Source organism: Lates calcarifer, linkage group LG10 (genome assembly GCF_001640805.2).
Source record: "Lates calcarifer isolate ASB-BC8 linkage group LG10, TLL_Latcal_v3, whole genome shotgun sequence".
NCBI lineage: Eukaryota > Metazoa > Chordata > Actinopteri > Centropomidae > Lates > Lates calcarifer.
In genome coordinates this window covers 19,121,786-19,141,484 of record NC_066842.1, presented here as the reverse complement: position 1 = coordinate 19,141,484, position 19,699 = coordinate 19,121,786, and the positions used below count along the sequence as shown (strand labels likewise).

The following is a 19,699-nucleotide window of genomic DNA, read 5'->3' as shown; positions in this document are numbered from 1 at the left end:
CGATGTAAAAATAAGCTTTGACCAAATGACATAGATATGTAACCTCCTGTATAAATATCAAAAGAATAGCTTAAAATTTTAGGAAATACAATTACTTATTTAATATAAGAGAGTAAGACGAGCAGATTGATATTAGTCTCATTTCTAATGTCAGGTTTCTAGTTATGGTTGGTGAGCACAGGTTTTAGTTTCAACAAAAAGGTACATTAAAAATGGAAACCGCACTTTGGTGAAGACTTTGGCTGTGCACACTCAGTATATCCCACTGCTCCTTGCAAAGAAACCAATTCCATAAAAAAACTTCCTCTAATATCACAGACTAACATTTTCACATTTCTGTTAATGCACAGGTGAAACAAAGAAGTTAATTCATGTGTGTAAGAGCCATTAGTAGACATTGTCACTGTTTACAGGGCTAGATCTTTATGCTAAGCTAGGCTGCACACATCTGGACTACAACTATGTAGGCTACTTAACAAAGAGAGGAGACTGATACTGATTGTCTCATCTCACTTTCAGAAATTAAACAAGTATTTTTCAAAATGTCCAACTATTCCTTTAAGATACACTGTATCACCATGTGTAATCTTCAGTTCATTAAATGCAAAGATCAAACACCTGGTATAAATGCACAACAGAAATTTTACACAGACATTAGGAACTGTCACAGCAGAAAAAGCACAGGTGTTACTTAGAACATTAATAATGGTTCTGTTCTATTCAAGTGGCCCAGTAAGCCATGACAGTGTTGACAGTAAGCCACCATGAACAATACCAGGACCCTGAAACTAAAGCGGCTAAACGTAATTTAGTCATCATTCACTTTATTTACACCTATGTTTTTCTGACATGTCAAAATGTTGAAAAGACTGTGTGTAAAATAAACTGTATCTAGCTCATGTTTTGCCTACGGAAAGGTTCAAAACTGCCTCAAGCTTTGGGAAATCCACCTTGTAGCTGCAGCCACAGAACGTGGCTTCCATAAATAAAACACTGCAGAGTAAAACAAAGAGCCAGTTGTATGAATAATGAAAAATGTGATAAGATCTGTCCAAGCATAAAGAGAGAAAGAGAGGTCCAGTATTTGACTCTTGTATTCAAACAAACCAAAAAGAAACAAAAAGCCAAAATAGTATGTTTTCAAAGGAATTTGTGGCTCTAGTTGCTTTAAAAAGTGACCACAATACAGCACTGAAGAAATAAATATACATGCCAAATGGGAAACAGGTCAACCAGAGGATGTTGATGAAGACACCAGTGCTCTTTTGGGGTCCTCCTCTGCTGTTCCACCTCACAGTATGAGACCAGAACATACAAGGAAATAAAAACACAGGTCTTTGATGTGCTGGAAGGATGACAACAGTACAGCTGTCTCCTCGAAGCTGTGAGGGAGCCCACGTAACATGGGGGACTCCTCTGTTGTTTGTGCTTCGTTACTGAAGCTCTGCTGAGATCAAAGGCTCACGGCGGCTTTAATTACAGGGCGGGTGGTGTCTCGGGTCTCCTATGAACCGGGACCTCCCACCAGGCTGCTGTTTGTCTGCACAATGTCACCTGAATCCCCTAAGAAACTGCATTACAAACTTTAAACAACTATTACAAAATGGGGTTGAATATTGCAGATTCCACGGCAATAATGATGCAGGTGAAGAAATGATAAGACTAGTGTGACGACAAAGTGTCTTCAGAGTTACACTTAAAATGTAAATCAACATTAGAAGTAGTCTACCATTATGATCACTGAAGTGTGTTGAGCCAGGGGGAGCAATGCAAGTAACATCTGCAAAATGACTCACTGTTTCACATCTGGCCTCATTAATAAAACTGTAAGTCTTTAAGCACTATCAAAAGGAAGTGACTGCTGCAGCCTCCTGTTTGTGTGATAGGGATTTGGGTGAGTATTTAAACACCACGCCCCCATACAATCAGATGAAACCACAACCATCAAGAGACGACTTTGAAAATGAATGAAAAATGCCTCACTTTTACTCTTTGAATCTGGAGGTTAAATGTTAAGGGCAAGAAGGCAAGAAAGGGAGGAGAAACTCAGATAGAAAAAGTCGCACAAGCTAAACTGACACAAAGGCACTCCTCTGAAGAAACGCCACTTTGTAATTTAGGCCTGTGGTGAGTTCATGTGACTCCTGCAGCATAGGAGCTCATAATCTGCTAGGGAGTAGTCGTCTTTGTGGTGGAAAAGGCAAGCAGAGGCCCGGTTTCGGTCATGAAGCCACAGTTCAGATGGAAGAGTGCAGGCATACTGATCTGAAACTGCGGTGACTAAGGTTTCTTTACATTACTCTAATTCACAAAACTAAACCACAGGAGCCCAGCAGAGCTCCATACCATCAAACAAAAAGCTGAATATATACTGTATATACCCTGCATATCTTTGCAACTAAATATACTTCATTGTCAAATGAATGGGTTAATTGAAAGTGAAAGACTGTTTATATAACATGAGTGACTGGAGACACTGCTGCCCGATCTGACCGCTATGAAAAATCTGGATTGATTTAGTGGTGAGTTTTAACTTCTGGTTTGTTGATCAAAGAAAAGACACATCTGACCTCTCCTAGTAGAGGTTAAACATCAGTACAGTGGGAAGTAACGCAAAGTCAAAAAAAGACTTGAGGGATGTGAAAGGGCAAAACTGAGAAATAAATAACAGTGTGTGTTTGGAAACTGTATTTGTGAATGAAAGTGAATTTGTGTTAAACATAATACAGATTAGAATGAGAGTGAAATTAGTACACTGTTTCAATTGGTATACAGAATTAAACATAGCAGTGTTTAATTTCAGCCCAAAGAAAGTGTTTACCTTCACATTCCCTGTATGTTAATATCCAACATTTCCCCTGACTTCCTGTGCAAAGAAGGCATCGTCAGCGATTCTATTTAGAATATTGTCTGATTTCTTTTCAGTCTGTTCAGTTCCTTTTGGATTCTCTTCTCAACCCAAACACCAAGAGCCTTTTTTCCCTCAAACCACAAAGCACCTCTATTCTTGACTAAATTGGAAAATAACCTAAAGAACTCCACATCATACCTAGTGTGACATTACAAGTTGTCCTTTGTAGTTCTGGTGGTCATAGCAGAAATCAAAATGACCAAAATGTGGGTAGGTGTGTGTCTGTCTTTAGAGGTTCCCTGACAACTGTGTTTAGATTAAGTCTGATCATGGCTATTGTATGTCCACCCTCACCTTCTTGAGTAGCCGTGTAGAGTCCTCGCTGATCTGCATGAACCTCATGATGACGTTGTTGAGGTAGATGTCGCTCAGTGTGGCGTGGTCCTTACTCTCCCTCCTCACCTGGTTCAGCAGCAGATACCAGCAATTGACAGGTGACAGCAGGTTCTGGTCTTTCCTAAATTGACCGGAAAAAACAGTCGGGTGTCACATCAGTTGCAAAGACCCATGCGGAAAATAAGAATTAGAAGGAGGAAGGATTAGTGAATTTAGAGAAGTGGTTATGCAGGACCTTTTAATGACTAAACTTTTCTTACAAATCTTCTCTATTAAGTTACATTGTCAGGGATTAAAACCCAGTTCATAGTTTAACAGTATTCCAGAGAAGAGCTAGCAGGCATTTATAAATACCTGTATGTGTTTATGGTTTGCTTGAGCATATTTGAAAAGTTTGCTGTGTGTCAGGAGCCATGTCAATGTCTCAGACCTAATTTCTTTAGACAATGTTTGTCATTTTCAGAAGGAGATTGTGACACTTCCTTGACAAGCAGGAGTTCTAGAAATACCTCCTGAGCACCAGGGCCTGTTACTAAAGTGGAAGAGGGATGTGTCATAGGCCTCCCTTGGTGTTAAATGCCCCATATACTGCTGGTTCTGGGCCTAGAAAACTCCCCATATATTACAAGGACTACACAGTTAAGTTGGAAATACTTTGTATCACTGACATTTCTGGGGCAGAACTCCTGCAATGCTCTGAGCCAAGCTGACTTCCTACAACCAAGGAACAGTGTGCCACAGGCTTTAAATACACTTAGTGGAATGACGCTGGAGAAGCCATAGATGTATTTTGAGTTAAGCTGAAAAGCAGAATTATGTATGAACTGTGACAGCAGAAGACAGACAAGGAAGGGGAGCAGAAGTCACAGTAAAGGGGAAAGATAGAGATCTGTGTGCAAAAGAGCTAAAGAGTAAAAAAAAAAAAAAAAAACAGGAGCCTGAGAGCTGTTTCCTGTGCTGCGTGCTGGCTGCTTCCAAGCTAACTGTAGGACATTGTCCAGGCCAGAGCGAGCTAGGGCCCTGTATTAACACTGGCCTGCAGGCTGACTTCCTCTGGGTTAATCTATAACATTCCTCCTGCCTGCTAAAAAAGCAGAATAGAATAGGCGTGTGTGTGTGTCTGTTTATGAGTGTGTGTTTGGGAGAGGTTTAAGGTTGGGTCTGGGGTCAAGTCTTGCAGGAACCATATGGAGACTCGCCTCTGCTCTCGCCTCACAAAGTTAGTTTGCATAGACAAGCAGCACTTGTCAACACAACAGGTGAAACTCTGCACTTGGCAATTGACCTGGCCCTGAACTACCCTCCTGCACTGGCACCACATCTGCTGCAGGAGCAAAAACGAAGCATTTCTCAGAATGAATAACTGATACAAACATTCCAACCGGTTCAAATGTTCCCCGAGACTCTATAAAAACAGGAAGCAACCTACACTTGATAAAGGCAGAGCCAAGCACGCTGACATGAAAAACATCCAGGAGTCGTTTTTCAAAGACACCAGGAACACAGTGAATGAAAAAAACTGATTTAGCTCAAAACTGAGTGATGTACTGGTGCCACATGCCCAGGCTGCAGGACACGTGCAAAGGAAGAGAAAGCTAGAAAAGAGTAAAAAAAAGTGAAGTGGTCCCAGAGCTACAGCAGCAGGACTGCTGGACAGCATCACACACACACTCTGTCAAAGAGCAATTACCATAAATCCTTTCTGCATTATGTATCAGCAGCGGAGTGCAATACTTCCATCCTATGGCACTAAAACCTAGATATGTAAAGGCAGCATGTGTGTCCGCATGTGTATGTTTTATTAATTCATGCTCACTTTTGCATGTGCAGATGCATAATATCAGGTGGCAGTGACATGAAGCTGGACAGAGCACATGATGGGTCTCTGTAAAGGTGTATAAAATAACCAATATTTCAATAAATACAGACCATTTTGTTCAAGGTATCAAGGCTAATTTTATTGGCGATGCAAAACAGCTCATGTGACAGAGAATCTTCAGTCACCACTTGAATTCCATGAACTATCCTCTTTGCTTCAGCTCACCTTACTGCTCAAAGCAGAGCAGGGGCTCATCACTATGAAAAGTCTGACCTAATTTAACAGCAGAACTAACACATACAGTACATGCACACGCGTTATAAAATTCTGTATGTCACGCAATGGACTGTCAACAAAAGTGGCACCACTCTTTCACATGAAATCCACCAGAATGACCCAGAAGAGTCAAAGAATGAAAGCAAAAGTGCTTTACACAGCAGTTGGTAAAATGATAAAACTTGGGTTTAGAGAAACTCTGGGTGAAATCGCAGACGTATTAAGCGTTCCCACGGATACATCAACACCTCTTTAAGCACCTTGTACGTTTGTTAATGGGCTGACCTACAAAATCAAACTGGAAGCCTGCAGTGAAAAGAGGACAGACCGAGAAAACAAGTGGGGGGCTGACACAGGCCATGACGACAAAATAACCTCTGGGAGTTGCTTACCCCACATAATGGCAGGAAAATCTCTCAATGTCATAATTTCCCCCTCAGCCAGGGCAGGAACTGGGTCAGACAGACTCACGGACAGATAGACGGGCCCCCAAGGGGCTCAAACACAGGTAAGAAAGGGGAAGCTAATGTCCAGGAGAGGCACGGAGGGAGAATGAAAACAGAGAACTCATAAGCAACTTAGTGCTTCCTTTCAATGTGTGTATACTGCATGTGTGTTTTCTGTCCATTCATGCGGTCTAAATCCAGGAGTCACTGGGTCAGTGCCAACATACATACTTGCTCTCTCATACAGTAGCAGAATGCTGACACTGAAGGATAATTACCACTTCAGTATGCAGGGTATTGAAACAGGAGCCCTTATCAGCAGCAGAGGCACACTGGAAAAGTCCTCTAGTGCCTTACTGATTACATATTTCATTAATGAATGGTGGTGGCAGCTTTTATAGCTGCAGCACAGTGACTGACATTCATCTGCAATGTAGTCGTGCAGCTGCTACCAAAGCATAATGATCTCCGCAAGTCCTAATTGGACCAATCCTATGATGTAAAGGAAGGTTAAAGTTTGAGTTTTAAAAGAGTGCCAAAGCCTACTAATAATTCTAGTTTCAACCCATTATTATGTTCAAACACAAACAGGATTAAACTTTAGTCAAATTCTCAATGTACTTCTGATAGTAATGTCTGGAAATATGTACAGTATGCAGTTGCGGCATGTTCTACACCTTTTTATCCTCACAGACAAAGAGAGGAAGTCCTTTCACCAGACACTTAATTCTGGATAAAAGCAGCCTATTTCAGACGATCCCAGCAGTAGCTTTGGCAAAATAAATTATTCAGTGATTCCTTTGCTCACCATATCCATGTCCCTCCTTGAACAAACTTTGCATAATACAGTATATATATGGTTGTGTGTGTGCTTGTGTGTGTGTGTGTGTGTTTAAGAAAAAATGGGAGAGACCGAGACTGTTTGCCCATATTTGTTCATTTGTGTGTGTGTGTGTGTGTGTGTGTGTGTGTGTGTGTGTGTGTGTGTGTGTGTGTGTGTGTGTGTGTGTGTTTGTTCTGCAAACAGCCACTGAACAAATGAACAAGGCAGACAGGACTGAATGGCTCTCCCACAGACTGCTGCTGTGGCCTGGACACTGTTGGACACTCTGCTGTTTTGTTTTCTCACAGGAAGGGACAGAGAATAAAGATACTGGTGGAATTAAACAGCTCAGAGAGACATGTTAGTGCTTTGACCAATATAGACAGGTTGAACAGCATGTCTACTGTAGAATTTCATTACTTTATAAGGAAAAAAAAACTTTCAGCAGAAACAAACAAGTGTTTCTTCATATTTAACTGTGGAACAAAGCAGCAATATTTGATCTAAGTGCAACTGCAGTCATTGCAGCCTTATATGCAGTCACACCAGTGAAAAATGTGGGCCATTATATGTTACTTAAAAGGAAGGCGTGTGTTTGTCAAAGAAGCAAAATGTGTTTGCAGCTGCTTTAAGTGTGGACACAGATTCTCAGCAGATAAAGCAAACCTCCACAGACAGCAAGGACTTCTGAAATGACAGCACTGTGTTTAGCCTGTTAATAGGCAAAAATGGCAATAAGAAAAGAAGTAAACCTGCTGCACTGTGACTTTTTATGTAATAAATATCCTTGTATAAGAATCTTTCCAATCATAAAAACCAGGTAGAGCTACACTCACCATTCAGAAACAAGAACTATTATAATTTTTTTTAAAAAAGGACATTTATTTCCCAATTGGCTGATTTTAAAAAGTGGCAAAAATATCTACTGTTGTATGAAAAAGACCTGCATTGTTGCCCTAATCCAATGCCTATATGTGTTTAAAAATATCCATCTTTACTGTCATCCATCTTCCACTGCTGTCACCGCTGCACCAGTTTTGTCAGAATCAGAAAGAGGAGAACTGCAGCACACAGGGCATTTCCCCTGAAGCAAGATGGATTCCTCTCCAGCAGTGAGCTGGCACAATACTCCCACAGGTGGTACAGAGTCTGTGCTTTCTGACAAACACAAACTTCATTTCACTCCAGAGGAGGATTATGGACTGAATTCCTACTGTGTCACAACTTTTTCCAGCTTGAAGGAATGTGTGAGAGAGAGAGGTAGATATAGACCTGCATAAAATAAGTATTGGTAATGCAAGGGCAAAATACTTGCTCACCACCAGCAGAGACCTGAGTTCAGTCAGGCACTGCTATTGCCAGTAGCAGTACCTTCAGCTATGGTTATACATAGCAACTGACAGCCAGTGTGGGATTATGTCTTTGTACATTTAAAAGGAACATGATCTGTATAGAGAGGGGTGGGACACAAAGGATAGCATCAACCTCCACCTGTGTTTCACCCTATTGTTAAAGATTCTTAATGGCAGCTGAAACTAATACTCCGTGTGTATTGAGAGGAGGCATGTGGCTGTCTACAGGGAAACTGGGCATATTTTAAATTGGGAAAAAGGAAAAAACTGTCTTCTAAACAAACATTCTCTACGTATTGCAAATGAATACAGTTTTAACTGAAAGAATGACATCTTGTCAACACATCTCTACATCAGTTGTGTAAACTGGATTTGAAACTGCAGCTCCAATGACAACCACAGCAGGGGTCCCCTTTTGAATGCAGCTTGTCTTGACTAATTACCCAAAAATGTAGCTGCTCATGTTAATGCTACTTTAGCATTTGGTGCTCCACCAGGCTGACCTGTCATGTGAAAGCTGGCTAAAGACTACAGGCAGAATGGAAACGCACTTTTTCACACCACAGACAAGTTTGTCCAATGAAAACAACTTAGAGAATATGGAGAACACAGAAGTCTTACTGTACGTCTGTTGTTTATGTGAATACAAAAATATGGGCCACATGATTTAAAACCCGCAGGAGGGTTTTTTAATGTTATTCAGACGTCTTGTATTTACTTAAGAAATATACTCCAAGGCACTTGCCAAATGTTTACCCTGTGAATGAAGTGACCAGACTGTACATCACGCGATGAAAACCACAGAGCTCCATACCAGAGTCCCCTCACCAGTTGCACACATGGGCACACACAGCTGCTAGAGCCATTGGAACTTCAGACAGAGAGCAGGAGCTATTTGCAGACAGCAAGGACAAATATACATCTTATTTTTGTTCTCACCACAAGTTCAAACAATATGCAAATGTCTGCTTTTTACATGAGCAGACTCCTACAGTGTAATAAGGCCAAAAACTACAGCACTTAACTGTGTCAAGATTCTCAAAAAAGGCCCTGAGAAACTGCGATGCACAGTGAAAATAGAGAGAGGGGTGAGGGAGGGAGAAAGAAGCGACAGATAGAGAAAGAAAGACTAAAAGGATCTGATTGCCTTTTTTCACATTCATATGTCCACAGCCAGGTTTACTGTATCTCTGTGAGACAAATTAAATTCATGGATTGGATTTCTCTTAAACTTTTTTTCTAATGACAGAGTCACACTTAGCATGTTTGTGTGGTTGGCATCAAACTCTTAAACTTGTTCACTTATTTTTCAATCAGATATTTCTCCTATATCAGCTTTGCTCATTTAGATGGCAATTTTGTATTTTTTTGTATGAAAATTTGGTATCAAATTAGCACATTTATCAAACTTGGCATACAGTACAATCATACAATACTAGGTAATAGCCACTAGACTAGACTAAACTTGTGATTTTTAATATGTGCCCTAATATTGACATGCCATACATTTAGCAATTGTCCTTGTTATTCATGCCTGTGTGCAAGTTTCAGTGGATTGCATACCATACAGAGAACTGCACTGTACACCACTGTATAATACAGTACTCAATTGTGGCACATAATACAAAATGAAAAGATGGATTAATTATAAAGCACCCAGCTATGTTAGTGTGACATAATGGACTAAACCCCTCAGTTGTTAATGTATACTTTGTATACATGTGAAACAGAGACACATTGTACAAAGCAGATAGTTAAATCAGGTGCAATTAGTTGCACATAATTCTCTATTTTCAGAGAATTATAGAAATGGTTGAGAGAAGACTAAGACAAGGAGAGCAGTCTGGCACTAGAATTTCAGAGGGCATCATAATAATAAATAAATAATAAAGGCATGAAAATAATGAATGACAAATCAAAGAGACAAAGGCAAATCATCACCCCTGAGCTTCTTTTCTGTCTTTGTTTGACTGACCTTGAATATGAAAAACGATTTATATAGCTCATCAGCACAATAGTCCCATTAGAACTTACAGATATTGAAGTTCCATCTGGCTGCCACACTCAAATGACATTTATTTAAGAAATAAATTTAACCAGCAGGAAAGAAACCAAGAAGGAAAATTCTCATTCTGATTCTCGAATATTTCTCAGGCTCGTGAATGAACCCATATGAGACCATAAACAAAATGAGCACAGACAGACAGCATGTCTCCTCACTTGTACTGCTGGTGATCCTTGGTGCTGCGAGTCTTTGCCATGAAGCGTTCGGCCAGTTTCTCCAGGTTTCTGGAGTATTCCATCTCAATCTCTGCCTTCTTCCTGAAGAAGTCCTGGAGGTCCTGCAGCAACTGGACCCTCATCTCTGTCTGCTGGTCCAGACATTTCTGCTGCTCCACTAACTGGGCCCGGATCTCTGAATAAAGGCAAAGAGACAAACACACGCACACAGATCAGAATGAAGTCCGAAGGTTAAAGGTGAAAATGAGGTTTGTACATCCAGTCATGTAGGAGATCAAATCTCTACAAACTGTTGCTATTGTAGGTTTAAATGGTATAAATAATGTGTCATTTTGGGTGTGAGGACCCTCTATCTTTGCAGATTTATAGTGGCATTTCTTTCTCAAGGAATACATCTTTTACTGAGCATACTGTAGATTGCAAAGACAACAACATGCAGAAAGCACCCTAACTGGACAAAAAGAGTTTCATCATGTCACAGTTTGGCCAACTCACAGATACTACCAAATTACAAATTAAAAAGTGATAAATCATTAAATCAAATCACCATTTATCATTTGTCACTCAAACTCTATTGATCGGTATAAATAGTATTGAGGATCAGCATAACGAGCAGTTACAGTTGTGCACACGTACACATCAGCACAGCAAAGCAGTCAAATGCAGCTTATTATGTCTTAGTTATGGGTCTTCTGAATGCCTGTGGATATGTGAGGTTGACAACACTGGTCTCAGGTGTGTCATTAAGGCTGAAAATAACTCCAAGATGAATGGAACCTGATTCCAATCACAGCCAGTGTTACAGCACAGAGCAAGGCACATGTGTGCATGCACACACACACACGCACACACACACAGCCTCATCAGTGCCTGAGATTGAAAACCCATGCCACTTACGAAAACAGAGGGGTGACATCGGGTCTCACTTAAACAAGTTACATGTGCAGGTAAATTACACTCTGAGGTCTTTTCTGAGGAATCACGCCTGTCAGAGTGCCCCTCATTTACATTTACATCCTCAACAGGATCAACTGGGACACACACACACACACACACACACACACGAACACACACTGGCACACAAATTGTTTCCTCTGTGTGTCCTGTCTGGCTAGGGCCATGTATAATGGATTTCTCCTAATGGAAGGTAGCCTGGGCCAAGCGTCTTCAGCAGAGGAAACAGATTAATGAGGTGATTTAGAGCCACACAGACACCAATAGAGAGGGGCACAGAGTGATCCCTCATATTAAAGGCAGAAAACAGTAAAGCTGCAACATATATTCACAAATTATTTGCACAACTCACTGGACTAGGTGTCATTATAAAGGTAGCATCTTGTAAAGTCTTACTGCCCATTTCTTGGCACACTGACAAAATACGGAAAGTAACTGTCACTGAACAGGAAGAGAGTTGTATTTCCCCCACTTACAGTTGATGAAGTAATGATAATGCAAACACCAATCTATAAGGCTCAAGTACTTAACAGCTGGTATAGGCCACCCTTTGAGAACAGCTTCAAGCCTCATTAAAACTGATCTGAATTATGTGTAGTGGGTAGGATGAAGACAGTGTAAAGTGTATATGTAGTATTGTTTAAGAAAGAAAATCTTCACTTCTGATCTAGTTAAGTTAGATATGACCTGATTCCTCAGGTCATAAAAAGGCAGTAGATATTTTGCTCAGAAAGTCACTCATAATTTCCTTTTCTAATTTGATAGAAGGAATTGCCATTAAACGCAGCATGTTTCACTGGCACAAATTAATTGAGGGCTCATATGAAATTCAACATCACTCAAAGAATGTTTTGTCTAACAGCGTATAGTGTTCTCTGGCCTGAGACAGTGCGGGTTCAAGACATTGTTTGACTCTCTGCTATTAAATCCATTTGTATAATAGAAAAAAAGTAGATTCTGCACTCTGTGACACAGAGATAGTGTATACTGTAGACCTGATTAATTATATATCTGTTTCAGTCTGATCTAAGCTGTCTACATCACGAGTTGATCAGCTACCGTGATCTCTCTCATGAAACATGCAGCACTGTCAGGTCTCTTTACTCGCAAGTTTAAGTCAACAATTTTCAGTTTGTTTTGTTTTCTTTACAAATGCAGGAAACTCATGGTGAGCTGAGCACTACACATTTTGTCTCTGCCACTGGAATACTCGTGCTGCTAGTTGAGCATGGTTCTCTTATTCTCATGGTTCTCTGCACTTCAAATTCAATAGTAATATGAATTTGGCCCATATGAACAATATGAGTCTAAAAATAAGCCACCTTATTATGTTGTATATATTTATATGTATATATTTGCTCCTTACAGCAAGTCATGCAGTTCTCCCCACTTTAAATGTAGGCCAGTCCTGAATAGCAGCTCTGCCACAATTACTGGCTTTCTGGATGTCACAGTGTATCGGTTTTGCTTTTATCCTGGTGAGTGTCTGTCAGTCCCTGGCAGGAGGGTTCGAGTTGTGACTTTGCCACATAAAATACTTTGACTGTTTTTGTTGCTAATAGACTGTAATTTAGGCACTGACTATTTTCTTCTTTTGATGACTAGAAGATCTGTGTCACCGCTGACACATGCTGCTTCCAACTTACACTTTCCAACTTACTGCACGTAGTTTGCTTGTGGAGCAGTCTCTGAAACTTGTGATTTACTGTAGTTATCGCAACATTAGAAAATCCCTTTTCATGTGTGGTTGCTCCAATAGTTGTCTACCTCTCTGTTTGTGGCAATAGCACTCACTCTGACCACTTAATGAGCTGTAAAGAAAAATGCCCCCCGTTTATTTCCATGAGAATCTGAGCGTTTGTAGTCAACATCACTTGAACTAAAGACTAAACTAACCCAGAGCTAACAACAACAGAGACAGCACACGCTTGGCTAAGAGTTTCAATCCGGCCAACCTGCTGCTTAATAAATACATTAATATAGATGGAAAGTGGACTGAAACAAAGGTAAGTATTTGATAAGATAATCAGACAGTGACATATGCATTTGCAAAAAAGCCAAAAGATCCCTGGGAGCTTTTGAGGGAGACCATTAATAGTTGAGTGCGTAGAGCCTCTTAATGGCCAATCAACTGCTGACTCGATTAGAAAAGCTTCCAGTCAAAGAGGGCTGATGTGCTGTGTGAGTGAGCATGGACATGTATCTTTAATGCAGTAATCAAATTACCAAAAGGCTCCAATCCATTCATCAGCATTAATCTTCTCACAATCTTGATAAATTTGTGGTTTACATCAGGTCTATTAGAAACTGCAGATTTTTTGCTTTTCCAAGTAGTAGCTCTTTCTTTCTGGCACTCATAAAGAAATAAACCACTTAGAGACAGATGGGACTCAAGGGAGGCGTTTCTACAATGCTAAATCTGAATGAAAGCTTATCACAGCAGTTAAACTCTCAACCACAGCATACCACGAACATCATTAACGTGGAAGATGGGGTTTCAACAACAAAGTGGAGGGCTTCACTGCAATAAAGAACTCAAAACTCCAACATTAAGAACACCAGGCCACTGACAAACTGGGAGACCACCAATGAGCAATAAGGAAGAGGTGGGTTTTAAATGCTACTGCATTAAAGTCCACTAGGCCTTTTTGATGAATGGGCAAACCCTGCAATTGCTTCCATCTCCAGAGGATCTGGGGATTAAAACAAAGCTACCATGGCACTGACACAAAGGAGCGTGCTGGATCATTTAACACAATTACATTCATGACTGCACACGGAAACTCATTAAATCATTCATTTTCCAAGTTAAACATTGGCCATTGAAGCTGCAGCACCAAGTTGAAGTATGAGGGAATTAATGCTAAAAGGCAACCACCTGTCAGAGGAAATTACAGGTCTGGCACTTTCTGAAACTAGGACGCGCTTTGAAAACTCATGTTTTAGTTCAAGAAAATTCAGCCGTGAAACAAAGTCAAACCAGAGCAATGACCACAGCAAGGCGGATAATTTTGAAAATGCATCTTTTTCTCATTTTGGCCTTCCTCCCACGCTAAGCTGGTGTTTTCTGACTCAAAAGCAACTCTTTTCATAACTGCTATCCATATGCCTGCACCTGCATTGTACCCAGGAGAAGCATGTAACTGAAGCCTGTCAATCTCACCTCTTAACAGGTGAAAATTAGAATGCACAATATTGGTATTTTGCCAACCAAAAGAAAGCTAAGGAAAAAAAAGCTTTTTTTTCTTTTTCTGACATTTCAGTGTCCTAGAATATTTACATTACACTTTTTTTTTCCTATGGACTATGACCTCTGATTATGATCTGACAATTGTGTAAAAGAGTGAGAGAAAGTTATTTAATCCCAAAGGCAAGTACTTTGAATGAATGAATAACTAAGTTACTTTAGTGTTTGAGGACAGCCAAACAGCTCCCTTTGATCGTACTGATGCTTTATCTGAATCCCCTGCTGCAGCCAACATCAGCTGTCTGACTGGTTTCTTACAAAACTAATACATCCAACAGAGATTGACACTTGAGACCTTGCACATTATTTATAAATTGACCCACTGTAATCCAAAGTTTTTCTCAAGTTGGATCCATATCGCTGTCATATCCAGTGTTCCTCTACTATTACATGGTGCATTCCTGCTGTTCTGAGGTCATCTGTATTGTAAACACGTGTGAAGGCTTCTATACCGAGGGATTTGGGTGTGGGGAGAGCGTGTGGGGGGGGAATCAAAGCCCTCTGTGATCCCTTTCAAACTGGGGAACGAAGGGGAGATGAGAGCACCTGTGAACTGTGTTGAGAAATGACGCTACACAAAGAAACAACAGTGTAACGCTGCAGAAAAATAATAACAGGCCGTCACTCCATTTCTCTCTTTATCTACTGAACAGTCTTTTATAACCTTATTCAGGTGCATGTCAACACATGCTGATAGTGGCTTGCAAAATTAAAACAGGGTCTATAAAGCTGTCAGCAACAAATCCAGCTGACTGATGGACATCCAGTCAATGTGGCTCAGAATGCACATGATGTCAATATAAACAATGAGAGGGTGCTGTTTGGTCTTTGTGGTGATCAGTTTGGGCCAAAGCCCCTTTGTTTCTGAACTGGATGTTATCCAATTTCTCTTTTGGAGGCCACATCACATACTTCCCATTACCCCATTCATGGTGACAAATATGTCCAAAGTTGCAGAATGGCTTCTGATTTGCCAGATAGGCCTGTTCTATTGTCAAAGAAACTGCCGTGTAAGCAGGATGGGTACTGACCCACAAAGATGACCTCCAGCAAGAGAAACTGGGCTTCAGTAAAAACAACTCACCCACTGTCAGAGGGCCAGAGAGATAAGTTTTTGTTTCTCTTGAACTCAACAATATGTTCTCCCCTGATGCTCTCAATTAACCTTGCTATGAATCAATCTGTCTAAAAAGCATCTGTTACTTTTGCTGAGTGCAGCAGTGGGTATCTCTCTATGGGTACCATAAAAGATCACAAACTCTCTGAGAGTTTCTACAGTTTCTCCTAGTTGATTACAGTCTCCACCAACAGCTATCTGGGACATGCCGTACCACATCAGTCCCAGGGCTGCATTTCCACATGCAGAGTGGCTCATCAGCAGCACCTGAAATAGCAGCTGAGGCCTGCGGAGGGACGATACAGGAGGGTGCCCAGCCCCACCATCTGCTTCAGATCTAGGGTCTGGGACTGGGGGGAGTTGTCTGTGCCTCTTCTGGAGGCTGGATACAAGACAGGATAAATACCATCAAAGGTAATTACGAAATGGCCGATCAGTTTTTAACGGAGCACAAGCTTTCAATTACACATGGAGGGGATCACATGCCAGAAAGAGCTGAGTATCTACAGTGCATTTTCTTCTGATATTTCTTTGAGTATTCTGATAATCCAACATGGCCCTACTGCCATACTTAATTATATTGGGTCTATCAGTCATGTTACTGCCTCTTTGATTAAAGCATTCTGTATGGTAAAAATTATACAAAAAGTAGTTTCATCCAAGCAGTTAGATTGGTAAAAGATGTGCCCACCGCATTGCTAATTTCCAGTGAGCGTGACTCATGATGCACTGGGTTGGTTTTTATGTAGAGTCTTGTGGTAACCACAGATCTGTTGTTTGATCTGGTTTACCTTCTAACGTCTGCACACATTTTGTTAGAAGCTTTTTAAACAATAGACTGTCGACTCATTTACATTCCTGTCTGTGAAGAATGCCCTCTTGTTGTTAATACATTAATGTGCCAGTGCAACATAAGCTCTTGAATAATCAATGCAACCATGTTTGGTTTAGATAAAGAGAAGAGGGATGCAGGAAAGATTGTAGATAGGAATGTGGAAGATATAAAGTGGGACTCATGCCTACAGCAACACATGGCACACACCTGTGCCAATGAAGCCACTAGCACAATCTGCACATTTAATGTTCAACAGACTCCCAGGGCTCTCTTAGTTGTTCAAACCCAGATGTAAAATTCTGTACTGTAAGCATTCTGAACCTCGTCATCCACCTATCCGCTCTCCCCACCTGAAGTTTCGGTGATAAAACGCTTTATGACAGCCTGGTGTACTGGTGTGCTAGGCCCTGGACCAGATGGGGAGACACTAAAAGGACTGCTATGCCAAGCACTGACAAGCGTCATGTGACTGATGGAGGTAGATGGTGGCTTTTATGTCAGCTCCCTATACTGCAAAAGTTTTAAAAAGCAAAACAATCAGAGGAGGAGGCAACACAACTGCTCTTGAAAGATGAAAATGAATGCAAATGTAACACACCAGAAATGTACTAACTAGCACACCGCGCTGTGTCAACAAATGGCTGACAAGGTGAAGGCCAAGGCAGGCATAGTGCTACTGTAAAACGACAACACAAATAATTTTTCAATCATTATTCTCAACAGAAATATTTTACTACTTTCTATATAAACTCATAAAATAACACCCATTTCAAACCCATTTTCAGCAATGACATGTAGTAGCAGTATAATGGAAGTTTGCTAATGCTAGTGCTTGGCTAGCTTACGCCCACTGCTCACTAGATGTACATTACGCTCACTAAACCCTCAAGAGTCTCCCAGATAGGAAGTTTCTCCATTTGGCATCCTGACTCATTATGGCCAATAAGTCATTCCCGAGGGAGTAACACACAATACACTTGTGAAAAACACTGACTAAAGCTGAAGAGGTCACATGGCATTCTTGTGAAGGAGGACTTGCGTAATGACTTCATTACGTTGGTGGGACGAGTAAGAAATTCATCATGTGCTTGGTATGTCAAACATTGCTGGACCCTGCCACCCCCTCTGCCTTATATCTGGGCAGGACTACAGGAGTGTGTCACTGATTACTGTACTCGTTATCTCTGATTACCTCACAGCTGATATTACACGACTGGTATGCAGAGCTACTATTTACTAACATGTGTCATCTCACTCTGTATGTGAAACAGCATATAAGGTACAGAAACGGTGAAAAATCTGATTTTTGGTTGAAATAAAGTTGTTAAGGACACAGTTACAACTTGAAGAACAATCGAGTCTGTCAGAGCTAATACAGACCTGCCAACGAGGCTGAGCAGATTCTCTCCGATCACATTAAGCACAGCCAAACTACACAAAACATACTGCCAGCTTTGGTAAAGCATTTTATCTCAAAATATTACAGAACTGGCAAAGTGGGCCCCATTACAACATCTGACCGACATGTTAGCAGCTTCCAAAACCACAGAGGGGCTTCCAATGGAAGTACTGCAGGCTACTGTGATCCAGAGAATGAGTGTAAATTCAGAGTGGAAAAGAGGCTGGCCCATAATCCTCTGCTTCTTTCAAACACTGTGAGCTGAACCAACGTCCTTTGGGATATTTTATGATCCAATAGTATGGCTTTCCTCGTATGAACAGACTTACAAGAGGTATGTTTCACAGCAGCTTATCTGTGGTGGCAGCTTTGTTTGTTGGTCACTGGTGCCACATCCATACTGCTGAGGAGAGGGAGACTATGGGCTGCTCTTAGCTCATATAAATAAATAAATAAAGCTCATATAAATGATGATTTCCTCTGACACACACGTAAAAGGAACACACCGACCAAACACCTCACCCCCACCGCTCACACAACTTAACAGACAGAGGTGAAAACAACAAAAATAAGAATAAACACACTCCCGCTACTTCTCTCAACAACTCACACACACACAGGAAATGCAGTAGTTGCTGTGATTTGGGTTCTTGTGTTTTCTCTTGGGCTCAGGAGTATTGTGGGCGGCAGACCCAAAGAGCTCAGGTTCCTTCCTGCATTCTGGTTTTTATAGTCTGATTCAGAGACAGCTCAGCCATGGTGGCTAACTGCGCTTACTGTTCAAACACAATACACTCCAGCAGTCCAAAAAACAGATGTGAGATGTGGGATGATTCTAACAAAGCAAAATAAACACTTAAATCTGTGTCAGCTCCATTCAACAAGGTAATATTTAAATGTGTAATTTCAATAACTGTAATGTAATAATCTCTGCCAATTAGATTCAGTGCCAAATGGCATATGAGCCAAAAAGCCATGGTTGCTAAGGTGACGCCCCCACAAACGAGAAGCCTACAGCGAGCAGGAGAGAGATCAATCACCGCTGACATTGTGGTGGCCTGTAAGGACCATCATTTTGATCCAAACAAAATAAGAGAGTAAGGAGCTGAATGCTGGGACAAGTAAGCACACTTTAGAGGCCAGGCTGTTTGTTCAGCTGCTGGTTAACATCTAGACATTCTGTTTGATCTGGACACCAGTTTGGTGTGTTTGGTCCGGCCTAGATTTGTGTGACTGGATGTGTGCTTGCGTGTGTCAGTTTGAGTATGTGTAGGTTTGCTTCTATGTATTAGTGAGTTGATAGACGCATGGATCTTTTCTCTTTTGGGTGTCAGATATTCATCTCTGCAGACTTGGAAGGTGCCTCTAATAAGTTTGTAGCTTGCTCGTTTGCGGTGGACAGCAGATGTGGTTAAACTTGGATTCACAGCAATGATGGCAGGTTTCAACTGTGACCCAGAGTTACACCAAAGAATGGGACAAAGCACATCAAAATGTCCACAGAAACTTCTCAAACCACTCTTGTGGTACGATCCACCTCTCCTTTGCTGATCTGTATGTTCAGTATGTTCTTAACACTCTCCAAAACATACCCCAAAACAGTATTGACATGTTGTGCTCATCACCTCCTCATAGCTCCAAAGCTCAGCAAGCAGTAGTGTATGTAATCATTTATTGGCAATGCAAGGATTATTTAAAACATACTGAGCATGTGGAATCCAAATAAAACTTGAGCAGATTTACTTTGTCCCCTCGAGTGAATCCATTGACCACAGCAAGTCTAAAGAAATGAACTGATTTTGCTACTACATTTTAGTTTTTAATGTTGAAACGAGAAGGCCTTTATGCTGCAGAAGCTGTTTGAAAAGTTTTTGCTGTAACTCTGGGTCACTGTAGGAATCCCTTTGTAACTGCTGTGAATCAAGCAGCCCACAGCTGACATC

At 41.0% G+C, this 19,699-nt stretch overlaps 1 protein-coding gene across 7 annotated transcripts in view; it reads right to left on the bottom strand.

Annotated features, from left to right (window-relative positions):
- Window positions 1–19,699, bottom strand: part of srgap1a (SLIT-ROBO Rho GTPase activating protein 1a) — a 79,682-nt gene that overhangs the window by 40,453 nt on the left and 19,530 nt on the right. For all 7 annotated transcript variants that reach the window (XR_001959847.2, XM_051073519.1, XM_018664069.2 and 4 more), the window contains exons 2-3: window positions 10,184–10,379; window positions 3,206–3,368 (exon numbers count right to left, since the gene is read on the bottom strand). Coding sequence is in view for 6 of the 7 variants with exons in the window: in XM_051073519.1 (XP_050929476.1) it covers window positions 3,206–3,368; window positions 10,184–10,379 (359 nt within the window). In the remaining variant the exon portion in view is untranslated. The remainder of the gene's footprint in view (window positions 1–3,205; window positions 3,369–10,183; window positions 10,380–19,699) is intronic.